Here is an 18,697-nt window from a genome sequence, read left to right on the forward strand (position 1 = left end):
ACAATGCAAGGTATGGATCTTTACACTGCTCCGAAAGCATGTCAGTGGTGTCTATTGGTGACAAGGTGGTAAAAAGTGGTGACAGAGAAGCCACATCTGGGGTTAATGGCGATCGCGAAAGCGCATCGGCATCCGCATGCTTGCGACCGGAACGATATACTACACGGATGTCGTATTCTTGCAATCGAAGTGCCTAACGTCCCAGGCGTCCGGACGGGTCTTTCGATGTGGACAGCCAACATAGAGCGTGGTGGTCTGTGACCACGTCGAAAGGGCGGCCGTAAAGGTACGGGCGAAACTTCGTCAAGGCCCAGATTATGGCCAAACACTCCTTCTCTGTCACGGAGTAATTCAATTCAGCCTTCTTGAGAGCGCGACTTGCATAGGCGACTACGTATTCGGCTTGGGTGCCTTTCCGTTGTGCCAAAACTGCACCAAGACCGATGCCACTTGCATCGGTGGGAATTTCTGTGCCAGCAGCGGGGTCGTAGTGACGAAGAATGGGTGGTGAGGTCAGCAGGCGGCGCAGCTGGCGAAATGCGTCGTCACATGCAGGTGACCATGCAGATATACCTTTGCTGTTGGAAAGCAGACTCGTGAGAGGTGCGATGATGGACGCGAAGTTGCGCACAAAGCAACGAAAGTAGGAGCAAAGACCGACGAAACTTCTTAGGGCTTTCAGTGATGTGGGCAACGGGAAGTCAGCGACAGCCCGAAGCTTATCGGGATCCGGAAGAACACCGTCTCTTGTGATGACATGTCCCAAGATGGTTAGTTTTCGTGCTGCGAAGTGGCACTTCTTGGAGTTAAGTTGTAGGCCCGCAGAAGTTAGACACGTCAGAATCTCGTGGAGGCGAACAAGATGTGTCGGGAAATCAGACGAAAAGACTACAATGTCGTCCAGGTAACACAAGCAAGTTTTCCACTTATGGGCACGCAAGATGGTATCGATCATGCGCTCAAATGTGGCAGGTGCGTTGCAGAGCCCAAATGGCATCACTTTGAACTCATGTAGGCCATCTGGCGTTACAAAGGCTGTTTTAGGGCGATCACATTCAGCCATTGGCACCTGCCAATACCCAGAACGCAGATCCAAGGATGTAAAGTACTCGGCGCCTTGTAAACAGTCAAGAGCATCGTCTATTCGTGGTAGCGGGTAGACATCTTTCTTCGTAATCTTGTTTAAGCGGCGATAGTCCACGCAAAATCGAACGGTGCCATCTTTTTTCTTTACCAGAACGACAGGTGATGACCAAGCGCTTTGAGAAGGCTGTATCACTCCACGTTTAAGCATGTCGTCTACTTGCTCTGTAATGACGCGGCGCTCTTCGGCGGAAACGCGGTAAGGACGCTGTCGCAGAGGCAAATGTGAGCCGGTGTCAATAGTATGAGTGATAGTCGTGGTGCGGCCCAAAGCAGGTTCTTGAAAGTCGAAAGAAGAGCGAAACTTGTTAAGGAGAGCAACAAGTTGGCGGCGATGCGAGAGAGGAAGGTCTGCGTCAATAGCATTGTCGAAGGCTGACAAACTTGATGGTTCAGGCGCATGAGTTATTGTGGCAATGTGACATGGCGTTTCGTCGGAAAGAATAATATCATCGATATGGTCGACAGGTTGCACATGTCCCAACGTTTCACCACGAAGTAAGCCAATGGGGTAGTTGCAGTGGTTGGTAACCAGCATTACGGTTAAACCAGATGCAATTGTAAGAACGGCAAATGGGAGAACGATGCCCTTGCGTTCAGTAAAAACAGGAGATGGCGTAAACACCACCGTGGCGTCAGGTTGCGCCACACATGAAAGGCTTACAGGGACCGAAGCTTCCGGGGGCAAGGTGATGTCGTCGTCAGCGATGAGTTTGCAGAGCCGAGGAGACCGGTCGGGTGGTGGAAATTCATATGTTGGCACAAGGGACACTTCGGCACGGGAACAATCGATGATAGCTTCATGACCTGATAAGAAATCCCAACCGAGGATAAGGTCATGAGAGCAAGATGGCAGAACAAAAAACTGTACGACGTACAAAACGTCTTGGATGACGACGCGCGCCGTACACAGAGCCGAGGGATGAATGCGTTGCGCGCTAGCCGTGGACAGCACCATGCCACAGAGAGATGTGGTCACTTTCTTCAGTTTCCGACAAAATTTGGCGTCAATCACAGAAACGGTGGCCCCGGTATCAATTAACGCTAATGTGGCGACTCCCTCAACATCGACATCAACAACATTTTTCGGCGAAAACGTAGGCCTTGGGAATTGCGCACGAGTTGCAGTTCTTGCCTCCGGAACTGCACTGATTAGTTTCCCTCCTCAGGAGGTGGTCGACGACGCATAGGCGATGGCGACCGGCGATGAGGGGATGGGAAACGAGCAGTCGATGGGCGGCGATCCGAGTCTGGGTGCCTCTGTTCATATGCAGATGCGGTGGCTTGCTGCGGCGCGTAGGTAGGAGTTCCGAAGTATGCGTTTGCAGGTGTGAGGCGACTGCGGCAGAAGCGTGCAATGTGGCCAGCGATGCCACAGGCGAAGCAGATAGGACGATTGTCTTGGGTGCGCCACTCATTAGGACGACGGAAAAAGCGAGGTGAAGGCCTGTAAACTGGAGGCGAGGACGGAGGAGGTGGAGCTGATAAGGCGACTGGATGCGGTGGGGGCCGCGCGACCACAGCTGCGTAGCTGAGAGGAGAAGGTGGTGCGTAGCCGACAGCTGAGAGATTAGGTGCTACTGAAGTGCATGGGTAAGGGGCCTGCACTGTAGGGAGGACATCACAAATTTCCGTGCGTATGGCCTGTTGCAGTTTCGTAGGCAGGCTTGCGGTGGGCGCGTCGCTATGCGGCAGCAGGGAGAGCTGTCGGGCGACTTCCTCCCTGATGAAGTCTTTGATCTGGTTGGACAGACTTTGTTGGCAAACCTTGGCATTTGTGAGTGCGACGGCCGAGATCGAATCCGGCGGTGGGACACTCTGTCGGGCGATGGAACGCTGACGGCGCAATTCATCAAAGCTCTGGCAGAGGCTTACGAGGATTGCCACCGTGTTCGGGCTTTTCGCTAGCAACATCTGGAATGCGCCATCCTCGATGCCCTTGAGAATCTGCCGAATTTTCTCTTCTTCGGGCATAGATGGATTCACACGCCTGCAGAGGTCGAGCACGTCCTCTATGTAACTAGTAAATGTCTTGCCAGGCTGCTGGGCTCGGTGGCGCAGGCGCTGGTCAGCGCGGAGCTTGCGGACCTCTGGTCGGCCGAACGCTTCAGTGACGAGTGTCTTAAAGGAGGACCAGTTGGCGATGGCGGTTTCGCGGTTCGTAAACCAAAGTTTAGCTACGTCTGCCAAGTAAAAAATAACGTAGGCGAGCTTAGAGTCGTTGTCCCACTTGTTGCTGGCGCTTACGCGTTCGTACAAGGAGAGCCAGTCTTCGACGTCTTGCTCACCACTACCGCTGAAGATTGGTGGGTCGCGTTGGCGAGTAGCGCCGGGGCAGGTAGACGGGACAGCCGGTGGTGCTGGCTGGGCTGGGATGGGCTGGTTGGCGACTGCGTCAGTCATGTTTTGCAGTGGTCTCTCGGGCAACTTGCGAGAGCGGAGCTCCAGGTCTGCTTGGGGATCTCAGCAGCCTCCACCAAATGTGATGACGTTTATTGAACCGGAGAAGTCGCAACGATGTCGCAACGAAAAATGGCCGTACGACAAGTCTGGCAAAAGGCGGCCAAGGTTCTCGTGCAATCAGAGCACGGGGTTTTTCCTTCTCTTTGGAAGGCGCATACACGTTAGTGCGTATGCTCCACTACAAGTACAATTATCTACAAAAGCCACTCTTTCAGTAAAGCTGTTGTGCTCCCATGGGGATACACAAATGCTGAAGGAGTAATATTCAAATTTATGGGCATGTGATAGAAAGACACTCTTAGATCAACTCTTGGATTTTCCGCTTACAAGTGCTAGGTTATCAAAAAAATTCATTTTTTACTGCTGTACTTCAAGTGGTTGTCACTGTTCAACATTCTATACATTCAAATCGTATTTCCGTATAAATATATTTCTCAACTGTGGTTTCTTTGCACATATATATGTATATATTGCCATTGCCTTCACGTGTTTTGCTGAGCTTTGTTCCATGCCTATCAATGTATTCTTAATAATTTATTTTTTTTTTCTGTTGTAATATTGAACTCGTCATACCTTGTACATTTTCATAGTTCTTGTTTTTCACTGTCTTGCCCACTTCCCCCCCCCCCACAAGCACACATTCTTCCAAACATAGGAACCCATGAGGTATTTGTATAAATAAATAAATAAATAAATAAATAAATAAATAAATAATTGATTAAATAAATAAATAAATAAATAAACTGTTCGGGGCACCATGTGCCGACAGCCTAATGTCTTCAAAGAGGTGCAGCCCATATGCCTTTGAATGACAAAGTTTGTTACTGTTGGGTTTACAAACCCACTTACAGGATGGTGAGTGGACGATTCGTTTAGACAGCCCCAGCTTGCAACAAGTGGAAGTCAACATCCAAGTAAAGTCCCAAGCAAAGGATCCTAACGACGAGCCGATTCGAGTGACCGGCAAAATGACCAGTCTAAAGGTTGCGAAACCCAACGACGCCATCATCCTCACCGACGTCTACAAGGGCGAGAAGGTTGTACTCGACGCCATGGTGGTCGCCGATGTATATGGCCCCAACCCGCCATACAAGACTACCGTACGACTCCATGAAGGCGGTATCGGTGAGATTTAAATCCGCATTGCCTCATATTAATTTTATTAATTTCAGCTCATAGGCTGAAAACAAAACATGCGCGAGAGCGTGAGAAGGAGAACACCGGCTCATATTTTACCATGTAGCTACTCCGCTGTGTCTGAATGAGATCTAAAGTTATATAGCACCTAGGGGCCTTCAGTTTACTTAGAGGCTTGTCAATAACTTTACACAACACCCCCATCCTTACCTTCCTCACCACACTCCTGTAGAAATAGGGGATATTTAAAGCGCCGCTTTTAGGAGTTGAACGATATAGCGATATCCTGTGCCTAGTGCGTACTCCAAGATATCGGTGCATACATTTACCTGTATTATGCGACTTGAGAAGATTAGGTTGTGGATTGCTACAATGTAATAAATAAGGTTAAAAGTAACTTGTGTCAGCGAAACTTTCGTATATGACTGCAATATGTGTAATGGGTAGTGTTGAAAATAAACCGGAACGTAGAAACCAGAACGTGCGACAGCCGGAGGGAAGGAGAGAAAGCCGAGGGGCCGAGGTCACTAGGGACGGCAAGACAGATAGTTCGCAATGATTTTGGAATAAATTCGCGTTTTTTATCACGGTTTTAGAGCCAGTCATTTCGTAACATTTGGTGCCGCGAAACCCAGGACTGCCCTTCGAGAGACGCCTTCACATCACGGCGATGGCGAACTCGGACCAGCTGCAAAAGACACGTGGTGCACTCAAAGCTGGCGTCACGCGAGCTCTTACCCAGCTTACGGATCTTCTGCGGCAAATGGATCTTGCCCTCTGGGAACTTCACGTGCACCTTGACTACCTCAAGGACAAGGAGCTTGCATTGTCCAGACTGGACGACGCAATTTTTCCAATAACAGGTGAAGATGATGTTGACCACGAAGTCGAAACGGCGCAGAATAATAGCGACAAGATCAGCTATACGCCATCACGCGCACGAAGTACTGGTTGCAAGGTCGTCAGCAAGCTACCACGACGCATGCCGAAGGTTCTCGATCAGGATCAAGCAACGCAGACCGCCCAAGTTCCGTCGACGTTCCGGACCATGGGAGAGAGCCACGCACAGATAGGTTGCACTGCCCAGGCTACAGATACCTACATGACGGCAACCAGCGTGACTGGCAGGCTTTTTGGGATAATTACGATGCCACGATCCACCACAACCTCGAACAGCCATGCATAGAAAAATTCAAGTATTTCCTTACCTACTTATTTGGCAACGCTAAACGGTCAATCGAAGGAATCTCGTTAGCTTAGCAGAATTACGACCTCGCAATTAAAAAGCTCGCGGATCAGTTCGGACGGCAACATCTCCTCATCAATGAGCTCGTGGATGATCTTTTGGCGTTGACTCCATTGAACAGCTCATCAGAAGTTGCCAAACTTTGAACACTTCACGAGAATGTGCTGTTCCGAGTGAGCGCTTTAGTAGGCCTCGGCGTGTCCCCGGATAAATACTTCATGGTACTGAATCGGATTATGATGCGCTGCTTGCCAGGCGATCTGGCTATCATGTACCGCCAAATGATGAAAGAGAATAACCGCGCCAATAGTGGGAAGGAGACTTCTGAAGACAGACTGCGCCGAGCGAAGGACCTGTTGACATTTCTTCGCATCGAAGTAGAAGTGTGGGTGGAAGGTCGATTGCAATCACGCCGACACTCCTGCGAATGTGAAGACAGCATGGCTACAAAACACCCAGATGACACGCAATTCATCCCTGCGGCTGCATCTCTTACGGGTTCCACTGCATTCATCAATCAAGTCTGCCTACTTTGCAACAGCCGAAAGCGCAGTATTATGTCCTGCACTGCCAATCTGTCAGCGGACGAAAAACGACTGAGATTACATAATGACTACTGTTTTCGCTGCGGTACTCGTAACCACATCGCAAGGACATCAGAAAAACCCATCAGTATCACGTCTGGCTCCTGCAGTCATCGCCACCTAACCACTCTGTGCGACCTTCCCGGGCCCATCGTCCAGGACCTGGTGCCTGCTGTGGAATACGTTGAATTGCGAAGACCCACTTCGCCAGAGCTTCGAACCATTACAACCGCCCAAAGCACGCACTTTGGATGCATGGCTGTACCACTGCAGACGGGCGCATATAGGCTAGGTCCAGAAATCGACGCCTCCTCTTTCGGGTTCTGTTGCACAGTGGTAGCTAGCGTAGCTATATTCACGCAGACGCGGCCATAATTCTTGAGTTTTCGGTCAATGGAAGGGAAGAAATATCAATAATGACATTTGGAATCTCCAAAGCTCAGAAGCGACTTAGTGCCGGCCGTATCTCCGCCCGGCTGTGAAGCCGATTTAGCAATGCTGAAGTGGAGTTAGAAGCCCTGACGATTCCAGATATCTGCTCCATAATGAGTCTGCCGCTAGAGCACCATATTTTGCTGGTGCTCCTCGAAAAGGAATACCATGTGGCTGACGCATGTCAACCGAATACGTAGCGAAAAGGCGACATCACTGTGCTGATAGGATCTGACGCCTTTTGGAAGGTGGCCACCGGCAGGATTGACCTCATCAACGAGACGGTAACAGCGACCTAAACAACATTTAGATGGATGGTACAAGGACCCGAATCATAGGATATCCAGTACCCGTTTTGTGCACTGTTCATATCGAGTTTCAATCCATCTCGACAAGACAGACGTACCTTCGATGTGGCATATTGATGCCATCGGAATCGATGGAAGCTATTCACAACCGTTGGAGATCGACGTACACCTCTCCGCATTTGAGCGCTACAGAACGAAGCAATGTAGACGTTATAAGGTGCCGCTCAAGGTGGAACAGCCAGGACTACCAGCCGGAAACAATATCGCCGCGACTGGCACAATGGTGACTACAACGCCAAATCAACTGTTTCCGAGAGCAGCCAACATTACCAGAGAAATACGACCTGGCTTTTACCGCATGTTTCATTGACGGATATGCTGAGAAGGTGCAAAAAGGCAGCCAGTCGGTGATAATGTATACTACATGCCTTATCACGCAGTAGCTCATCGGGATGCCGTCACCACGAAGCTTCGAGTGGTGTTTGGTGCGTCATCACAAGAAGCTGGCCGTCCCTGCCTCAGCAATCAAAAAAGGCTCAAATTCGGTGTGGACATTGTCCAGCTACTACTAAACTTTCACTGCCACTCTGTCGTTCTCCCAGCCTACATAAACAAGGCATACCTCCAGCGGTTGATTCCGCCAGAAGATCGTGAGCTTCTAAAGTTTTTTGTAGCTGGAACAACGGCCAACCAAGAAAGAGACCATGCCACTGAATACAACTTGGAGAATGACCAGAGTACCGTTTGGAGCTGCATCAAGATCGTTTTTTTGGCCACTACAAATCATCATCACCTGTTATCTTGTCAGCAGAACTACCGAGAAACCACCCCACCGCGGTGGTCTAGTGGCTAAGGTACTCGGCTGCTGACCCGCAGGTCGCGGGATCGAATTCCAGCTGCGGCGGCTGCAATTTCGATGGAGGCGGAAATGTTGTAGGCCCGTGTACTAAGATTTGGGTTCACGTTAAAGAACCCCAGGTAATCGAAATTTCAGGAGCCCTAAACTACGGCGTCTCTCATAATCATATGGTGGTTTTGGGACGTTCAACCCCACATATAAATCAAATCAACCATCCAGAAACCGTAGTCTTATTAGAGCACGCGTTCTACGTAAATGATCTGATCATTGGGCTAGCACGCAGGGAGGCATGAAGGTATATGAAAAAAACGAAACAAATATGCTACGAGGCAAGCATGGAAATTAGCAAGTTGCGACGATCTGAAAGAAAGATTCTTACGTGACAGCTGCGCCATCGAATATGAAACTGGAGACAGCCACATGATAAAGATTTTAGGTCTTCCCTGGGAACGTTCAGGTGATCACCTTATCTTGAGCACTGAGCACGAAGCAAGGTTTACCGCCGGAAAGCCGGCTACCAAAAGTATAGCATTGGAAACATTGGCTAGAGTATACGACCCACTAGGTTACCTTAGTGCATTCACCATAAAGGCTCAAATGGTATTCCAGATACCATGGAAGAAAAATCTTGCATGGGATGCCCGTATTCCTGAAGATGAACAGACCAAATGGAATTGTTGGTGTTCTGAGCTGTCTGAGCCATCCGTCACTATTCCATTGTATAAATTCATACGAGACAACAATAAGCACTTTTTATTTGAGGTGTACATCTTCGCAGGTGCCAGCCCAAAAGTATACGGTGTTTGGATTTACGAACGAGTGAACTGGCCATCCGAAACGTGCTTCACACGACTCTTGATCAGCAACGTCAAACTTGCTCCTTTTAAAATGTTATCGCTTCCACGCCTAGTGCTACAGGCATGCACCATCGCGGTGCGGCTTATACGCTACGTACAAATAGTTCCTTTTCCTCAACAGGCCACTGTTACATTTTGGACGGATCCGCTTGTGGTGCTGAACTAGGTAAAGAGTTCAGCCACCAAGTTGGAGCCATTTGTAGCACACCGTGTCACTAAAATCCAGCAGCATCTAAATGGTTTTACCTTTTCAATGGTTTTACTGTAACAAAAGAAAAACACCGCCGATATGATTAATACTGGAGGACTATCACTCTCGCATTTTACGAAATCATCCAAGTGATGGCATGATCCAACCTGGCTGTCTGACAAAACCATGTCTTTAAAAGGAATAGACGTCAACGAATCTAACCAAAAGAATACGGTTCATCGTAACGCAGCCACCGAAGAATGATCGAGGATTTTCCGCAGAACTCTACATTCGTTTGTTCATCCGCCATTGATGTTCGCCATGGTGCCGTGCCCCTGGAAAACTACAGCTCTTCGGCAAGACTACTAAGAGTAACTGCATGGATACAGTGTTTAAGCCGCCATGCAAGACGCTTCCTATCAGCGTCTGGTGCTCTGACAGCAGAAGAAATATTTCAAGCTGGGCATTATTGGTTGCATACAATCCAGAAAGACTCGTTCCCAATCAAGATCCAAGTGCTTCCTAAAAGTCTGCCGTTGCCTTCAACATCCCCAGTACTTCGTTTGTACCCGTTAATAGATGAGGACGGCCTACTTCACGTCGGTGGGCGACCACAAGAGCTGCATGCCGAACAGGACATCCGTCACCCCATCTTACTATCAACCGACCTTAAGCTCACCAGCTTGCTTGTTTCGGTAGCACATTTGCGTACGGTCCACGGTAGTGCTGAAGCAACCATCACAGAGCTTGGAGAGCATTTTTGTGCATTGAGAGGGCGTCAAACCATGAAGAGTATCATTTTTTGATGTAGATTGTGCAAACGATAGAAAACTACAGTGGAGACAGAACCCATGGGCCAACTTCCTCACGAAAAAATTACAGAAAATCGCCCATTCACGGTCGTAGGGCTTGATTACTGCGGGGCGCTGTAAGCGAAATGAGCAAGCGGTTCAAGGACTTGCATACTTTTGTTTTCGTGTGCCGTCATACGTGCTATTCACCTTGAGCTATCATGAGACATGACGACCGCCACAACATTGCTCGCCTTTCGTCGTTTTATCGCCCACCGCGGTGTACCCTCAGTAGTGCACTGTGACAATGCCCAGACATTTCGGTGCTGTTCTAGGTAGCTTGCGTCTGCGCTAACAGCTCTTCGCGAGTACGCCGCGGATATCAGGATACATCGAAAGTTCATCGCAGAACGCGCTCCATGATGGGGTGGATGGTGGGAGCGCCTCATTAGTACGACAAAAACCGTGCTCAAGAAGTCACTCGGACGCTGTAGTTTTTACGTGAAAATCTTCACAACGGTGCTGTGTGAGGTTGAAGCTGCGATCAACAGCAGACCGCTCATCCATCATGAAAGTGAGCCTAACGAGCTACAGAATCGCATTTCTGGCTGGATAAACGCAACACCTCATTGCCACAACCGGCCAGCCCATCAGAGCCACACGTAATCGTTGATCTGCAACAAAAGGCTCGTCATCGCCAGCGTCTTACAGCGGAACTTTGGGAGAGATGGGAACGAACATACCTGTTATTGCTGTGGTCGGCACACAATCGCTCGATATGCCCAACAACAAAGCTCCGAGTCGGTGATTTGGTGCCCTTGGAAGAAGACACAGCACCAGCGACGTCATGTAAACTGGGCAGAGTGCTTGAGTTATTGCCAGGGAGAGATGGTGCGCGCTTGCGCCATCCGTCCAGCCAACGGTTCAGTTGTGAATCACCCAGCGCCAAAGATTAGCTTGCTCGAAGCCTCCGATTCACTTCGGCCCGCCCCGGATGATGTTGAAAAGTGAACCGAAACGGGGCAACTTGAACGCGCGACACCAGGAGGGAAGAAGTGAAAGCCGAAGAGACAGAGCTCGCTAGGGACGGAAAGACAGGTAGTTCGACATGACTGCAGAATAAAATCGCGATTTCTCTTACGGTTTGGGAGCCAGTCGTTTTGTATAACAGGTCGCCTGCTTTAAACCAAGACCATTTTTTCGCGAGAAATATTTGCGCACTAGTGATGCACCCATTACGTTCCCTTAAAAGAATGGGCGTTCTTGTAGTCAGTGGCCAGCTTTAAGCCATGCAGTAAGTATGACAATGACATGTTGTGACGCGAGTGCGAAATGTACACTTGTACAACGCATTATTACCGCGATACTAAATGCATTGTGAGGCGTGTGTCACGGCCGCTGGATTTGTTATCATGCGGTCATGTATATATATAAGTTGCGTTTGTTTGTAAAGCATCAAAATTACTTGACCTGCATTTCAAAGCAGAGAAACTTCCTTTCACTCCATTTCCAAGAAGACGTGTGGCATTGTGGTACTCGGAAATGTAGCCCTAGAAAACAAGTTAATGGTGATATTGTCTAATGCTGGGTTAAGCTGTCCTAGACTTTCAGAATTTTACAGTTTAACTACTGCTTCAGAGCCATTTCCTCATAACCCGCTAACGCGCGAAACGAGGTGTGACACAAACGCCACATATACTGGGTGGCTTTTACTGAAAGTAGTGTATTCGGTAATAATTGCCTATTTTAAAAATTCATTTTGAAAAGAACTAAATGTACGCTCACCGATAGTTTGCTATATAGCAGCTTTATACCTAAGAAAACACGTGTTGAAGATATTACAGAGATGAGCAAATATTTTCAAACATTATCACTGGTGTATCTTTAACAGAACGCCCACTAAGTTGAATGATATAATAACAAGAGGGCCCATACTTAGACTCAGCGACATTGCTCTAATTTTCCCTCCGGGCTCACATGCTTGAGTACGCATAAATGCTCATGACGGCAACAAAGAAGCTTTCTAAGCGGAAACACTCATTTTACGGTAAAACTATTATTATATATATAAACAAGCACACGAAGAAAATATGGAGTTAAATTGACGACTACGCAGCACATTTAGGAGGTACTACCCAAACCAGTACATAAGAAACAAAGGCGCAGAAGTGACACGGATTCAAATAGTGAATTCATTACTCAACCATAAATGGTCTTGCCAAAAATATTTTTTGTTGTTCTCGTAGTTGACTGAAAGAACCATGAAGCTACTGAGTAAGTGAATAATACCTAGAGTTTCACTTCCCGACGCCATGATCTCATTAGGAGAGATGCCGCAGTGAAGGGCATGAAACATTTTCACCATTTGGTGTTCTTTAACATGCACTAAAATTGCACAGTGCGCTGGCCTCAGCAGTTTTGTCTCAACTGAAATGTCACTGCCACTGCCGCTTCAAACCCGCAACCTTGAGGTCAAGACCCGAGTACTGTAGCCACTGATATGGCGTGGCGGGCAGTGTGAAAGTTAACAAAAGATTAATGATAAAGAGATTATATTGTATGAACGAGAGTGACTATCCAACTCATGGGGATACGTCTTTAAAAATGAATGCACATGCAGCAATTAGGATGAAGATAAAGGTTTCACATTGTATAAGCCAGAGTAAACATTCATGTCATGACGATATGTCATTTAGAGACGAATGCACACGTACAAATCGGGTTAAAGATAAAGAAAGTACATTATAACCCAGAGCGACTATACATCTCACGAAGATATGTCCTTTAAGGACGGATGCACACGTAGCAATTAGGTGAAAAATAAAGAGAATACGTTATATAAGTCAGAGTGACTATCCATGTCATAACGATATGCCATTTAAAGACGAATGCACACGTAGCATTTAGGTTAAAGATAAAGAGATTACATTGTATAAGCAGAGTGACTATCCTTGTCATTTAAAGACGAATGCACACGTAGAAATTGAGTTAAGCATAAAGAGAGTACATTATAAAAGCCAGAGTGACCATACATCTCACGAGGATATGTCCTCTAAATACGGGTGCACACGTAGCAATTAGGTTAAGAATAAAGAGATCACATTATATGAGTCAGAGTGACCATCCATGTCACGACGATATGTCGTTTAAAGACGAATGCACACGTAGAAATTGGTTTAAGGATAAAGAGAGTACACTATATAAGCCAGAGTGACTAATCATCTCATGAAGATAAGCAATTTAAAGACGAATTTACACGTAGTGATTTCGTTAGGAATAAAGAGATTACATTCTATAAGCCAGAGTGACTATTCATGTCATGACGATATGTCATTTAAAGACGAATGCACACACAGCAATTCAGTTAAGGATAAAGAGAGTACAAGATATAAGCTTGAGTGACTATCCATGTCACCAGGATATGTCGTTTAAAGACGAATGCACGCGTCGTAATTAGCTTAAGGATAAAGATAGTACATTATATCAGCCAGAGTGACTATCTCATTTGGATATGTCATTTAAAGAGGAATGCACACATAGCAGTTAGGTTAAGAATAAAGAGACTAAATTCTATGAGCGAGAGTGACTATTCATGTCATGACGATATGTCATTAAAAGACACATGCACACGGAGAAATGGGGTTAAGGATAAAGAGAGTACACTATATGAGCCAGAGTGACTATCCATTTCATGAGGATATGTCATATAAAGACGAATGCACACGTGTAAATTAGGTTAAGTATAAAGAGATTACATTATATAAGCCACAGTAACTACCCATGTCACGAGAATATGTCGTTTAAAGACGAATGCACGTAGCAATTAAGTGAGTGTGCTAGATGTTTTTTATCTATTATTGAATACACATAGTGTTAATGATGTTTAGAAGAACTTGTTGGTGGCTGAGTTGTGCATATAACCATAAAAGGGATAACTGCGATACACACGTACGAACGAGACACATAGGAGCAGACTTGCAACTAATATTTATTTCATACAGTCCACCTATAAGTACGTTTTGCAGAAACCATCACCACACATGCGCTTATCAGTAAGGTACCACCACAAAAATCTTCGACATCATAAGGTGTCACTTTAACCACACTCATCTCTAAATCTCATATCTAAGGTATGCATGATTACACTGATGACTCACTGAAGCATTCACTTCCCTTCTTCCTATGTAGTACGTTTCACAAATTTCCCTTGTTCTATTGTCGTGGTAGTGGCTCAATACAATAACATCTTTCAGTTTCAGTTCGCCCTTGTACTCCTAGCTGTGGATGTTAGGTACCTGCTTGTATTTTCTTTAGTGACAATTCATGTTTACGCGTGCACACGTTCGCACAACAACCGGCCTATTTTACATGACTCTGCTTGGACTGAAAATGTGAAAAGAAACTGAAAGGTGTTAAGATAATCCGCTGCTGGGGCGGTAATAGAGCATGGGAAATATATGAAACTTACTACATAGGAAGAAGGGAAGTGAATGTGTCGCTAAGTCATCAGTGTTTTTGCTTAACTCAAAGATGAGAATTATCGGTGAGCGTGGTTGAAGTGATGCTTTATGACTGCGAAGATTTTTGTGGTGGTACTATCTGATAAGCGCATGTGCGGTGACGGTTTCTGCGAAACGTATCTAAAGCTAGACTGTGAAATAAAGCTCAGTTGCAAGTCTGCACCTGTGTGTGTGTGTCGCTTCTTTGAGTGTGGCACAGTTATCCCCTTGGTGTTACTGAACTCTATGAGCAGATTAAACTACCACCACGTAGTATCTCTCTACTGAAACGCTGCGCTTTCGTAAATGGATTAATCGTCAATGTTATCACCGAAGCTTTTACAGATCCCGACCTCCGGAAAAATGATGGAACTTACAGCGGCTACTTTGTCCAGTTCACTGGCAAAGGGAGGTATGTCGTCACGGTTCACGTTTCGGGCGATGAGAGGACACGATTGGGCGATCCGTGGAGGCACTACTACCCCACCAATGTGATTGTAGAGTCACCTGGTAAGCAGCGCTCGTGCTCTCATTGAAGTATCTCGAAGCGCCCAAGGAAATCATAGTTTCGCTGCAAGAATGAAGAAATAAATGCGATAGCAAAAAAGACAAAATGCGGCACTAGCCTTTGTAAGCTGTTAGCTTTATGAAGTAATGTTTGCGTGTTAGCAACGGTTGCGTAAGTAAATCAATAGAGTGTGGGTTCACGCTAGTTGGTATTCCACGAGAACCATTTCTAGAGCAAAATGTTTTAGAAAACAGACGAAGCAGGAGCGGGCGCACACTTCCAAGTGAATTTATTATTGAAACGGGGATTATCTTGGTATATATGACAAACTAAACCACCCATGCCACAAGTGTGCAGTAGGACAGTGCGTACCACATGACCCTTTCTCCAGATGTAGTGCCAAGAAAATCATTTCTTTTTTTTTTGTCAGCGAAACTTACGTTATGCTCACGTAGTTTCCACCCTCCCGTTCATGTCTGCCCCTAAACTATTGTTGACACCTGAAACTGAAGAATACGAAGTGAAACACCGTGACAAGTATGTTAACTCCAGGAAGGATGTGTTGTACAAGTTGCCACTCTCGTAGGGACGGCCCTACTTTTGGTGAACAGCTTGGTGCGTACACCACGTGCACCGCGAACAGGGTGGAAAGGGGCAACGATAAATGTTCGGCTATTCATTTGACGAGTGTGGCTGCGAGCGGTTATACGATCACTGCGCTATTGTTTTCTATGACAATGACAAGCGCACGTGAGAAACCGTGGAGGCGGTCCAAATGCAACGCGAAGGCGTCGACTGGGTCACTGTGACGTCTATTTCATTGGCAGTAAAGAAATTGCCTTTTTGGAAAGGGCACTACATTTTGAGAAGGGGCTAGTAAGTTCGTGCTCTCGTACAGCGCACCTGTTACACCAGTGTTTTTGTTTTTCATACTTACATATATAATTCGCTTGGATAACAAATACACTTGGTAGTTAGCGCCTGTTCGTGTTTTATCTGTTGACTAAAAATTTTATGCAAGAATGGGTGATCACTGCGTAAGTCAGGCTTGCGACGACCTAAGGCTTCCTTGGTGTCCGACCTGAACAAACTCGACAAAAACCTTGATGTAAGAAGACACGGTCGCTGCAAACAGTGACCTTACATTTGTGCTCTCTCTTGTTTTATTGTACTATGAGCACTGAAAACAACACAAAAAACGTTATCAACCATCCACAGTAGGGTGCCCACTACCTTCCCACGCTTACTCAGCCCACTACCAAGCGAGTCACAGTGCATTGCTGACATTCTAATAACTTGCCACAAGCTAAACCAGGGACAAATTATTTGCCAACTATGCCAATCTGTCTAGTTATTACCACAAGGAACGAGTTGCTCTATAAATGTTATGGCGAAACAGCACCAAAATGCGAAACAGCGAACACAAAGAGCACACAACTTGATTTACTACGTGTGAGTTGCCCTTTCCAGTCTGAAAGACAAAATGGTCAGAAGAAATGAAAGACGTTACAAACGCCGCCTATCACCAAAACACGCGCACAACTGCAAAAAAGCACAAAAACGTATCTGCGTAAGCTCAAAGACGAATCTATCAATCCAACACGCGTGAGAGTATACATGAAAGGTTAAAGCACATTATTTCTTCTTTGCACAAGCTTATCGAAGATTCGCTTCCGCATGTGGAATCACTGTTATCACTTACGTCAAGCATTAGTCGGGTCCTTTCATTCCTGCGAACGTACTAAACTACGCATTCATGGAATTTGCTGGTGCACTAACATAAAGGCAAATTACACACTGTGCCTCAGGGTAAATATCTATTGTGTTCCAATAATCTCTAGTTAACACTGCAGCCCGCCTGTTCAGAGTATACAATGGTCGCATCTAAAAGGAACCACATATACCACACTTGCAACGGACATCAATGATTTAGTTGGTGAATTGCCAAACAATAATTAGCTTATTTTTGTATATTATTGCACAAATTTTAGCTAGCTTATTTGCAGCCGTAAGAACAACATTCGCGTTGTGTCTAGCACCCACGTCCTTTAACCTGTGTGACACGCAATCAGTTCACGGAGAACCTAAGATGCCACATATCCTTCATGGTTGACATTCGCGACGCGCTGAGTTGCAAACGAAAAAAAGGCACACGGTAGGCACCGGTAGGACACACACGAGCGCGAACTAATAGCTGTTTAGTTGTTCATAAGTCCACTCACCAGGTTTGGCAACTTTGAGCTGAAGAGCGCGATGCGTAGATGAGGGTTTGCGATCACGTCCACCACAATTTGCGAAGCTGCGCGCCTCAGAAGTGGGTCAAATTTCATGATAACCGCTGCTCCCCCTTCCTTTAGCGAGCGCGCACCCAGAGAATGAGTGCACGACGCGCGCGTATGAATGGCCCTACTTACGCAGCATTGCAGTGACGTTGGTCCTCTACGTAGACGACTGTGCTCTGACGGGGCCAAAGGTGGCATGTGACATGGTGAAAAATATTTAACATGACATGCCTAGTTTATGTAATTTCTTGCTTGAAGACATTAATAAGACTCTAGATAGTAATGAGACGCAATGAGGGACTGTGCGCGTCTTTTTGTTTAAATTTTTTCCCGTTAATTGCATGAGATGCGGGGCTAATGTGCCGGCGTTTCGCATGCGTACGTGTCCCCGCGGTCAGCGCATCGAGCAGAGGACCGCCGTGGAACACTCCTGCGTGTTTGCGCACTCGTTGTGCTCGTCTATTCTACCGCGTCTAAGCCAGCGTTTACAATCCATTCCGCAGAAACAGGACAGTCATAGACTGTCATACAATAATGCCTAGAGGGGAATTGGGCGCTAGTGTCTACGCGGGCTCGTTCAGCGGCACTTGTACCCCCATGGTATAGTGCCTAGAATATAATTTTCTAGGCACTATATCCATGGCAATTATGGGAAGTGCAGGCTTCGGATCCGCTTCGGGTGGATCACGTTCTTTAGATTCTGGACGCTTCTTTTCCGAGTATAAAACAAAGCGATATGAAGTTGTATTTAATTGAAACTTGCTGCAAATATTCGTACGTCATTTTTATTGCGAAAAATTTTTGTGACCATGCGGCATAAGTGAGACTTGGCCAAATTTATTCTCCAGGGTATGCATCGCTTGCCATTGCGTTCCAGATTTGGCATCAAGATTTAATAATTTATTTTTTACAACACTTGAAAACAAACGTACCTTTTTTTCTCGCAAAATAGTGTATTATATATTTATGGAAACAACAATACACCAATAAGTGAGAAACACGTATCGTTTCGTCTCCTGCGACGCTAGGTGCGTCTGTGCCAGCGGTCCCATTGGTCTGCCTCTCACGCACCTCTGGTTTTGCTGTGAAGTCGAGTCAGCGGAGCGTGACAGAGCGTCTACTGAGCTTCATCATCGCTTTTCAGGAGATTTAAAACGAGTTTAGGCAAGAAGTGCTCGTGAGAAACATTAACTTGAAGCAATATTTTGCACTGGCATGAGACGCTACATCTATGCCCAGCGGTGAGTGGACGACGCTTCGTTCAAACTGTCAAATAGAACTCATAAAGTTCCAACGTCACAGAACATTAGGAGATCTAGTGGCCATCAGTTTCTTCGAACAACAAAGCCAATGTTTCAGCTTTTTCTTCCGAACTCTACTACCCGGGCTGCGCTAGAA

The 18,697-nt window shown here is 46.5% G+C and overlaps 1 protein-coding gene across 1 annotated transcript in view; it reads left to right on the plus strand.

The window, feature by feature from the left end:
- Positions 1-4,656: 4,656 nt before the first annotated feature.
- The window catches only part of LOC142817953 (calcium-activated chloride channel regulator 2-like), a 31,384-nt gene continuing 17,343 nt past the window's right edge, over positions 4,657-18,697 (plus strand). Inside the window, exons 1-2 of the mRNA XM_075896020.1 lie at positions 4,657-4,731; positions 14,846-15,019. Coding sequence (XP_075752135.1) covers positions 4,659-4,731; positions 14,846-15,019 — 247 coding nt within the window. The 5' untranslated portion in view covers positions 4,657-4,658. The remainder of the gene's footprint in view (positions 4,732-14,845; positions 15,020-18,697) is intronic.

Source organism: Rhipicephalus microplus, chromosome 5 (assembly GCF_043290135.1).
Source record: "Rhipicephalus microplus isolate Deutch F79 chromosome 5, USDA_Rmic, whole genome shotgun sequence".
Classification (NCBI taxonomy): domain Eukaryota; kingdom Metazoa; phylum Arthropoda; class Arachnida; order Ixodida; family Ixodidae; genus Rhipicephalus; species Rhipicephalus microplus.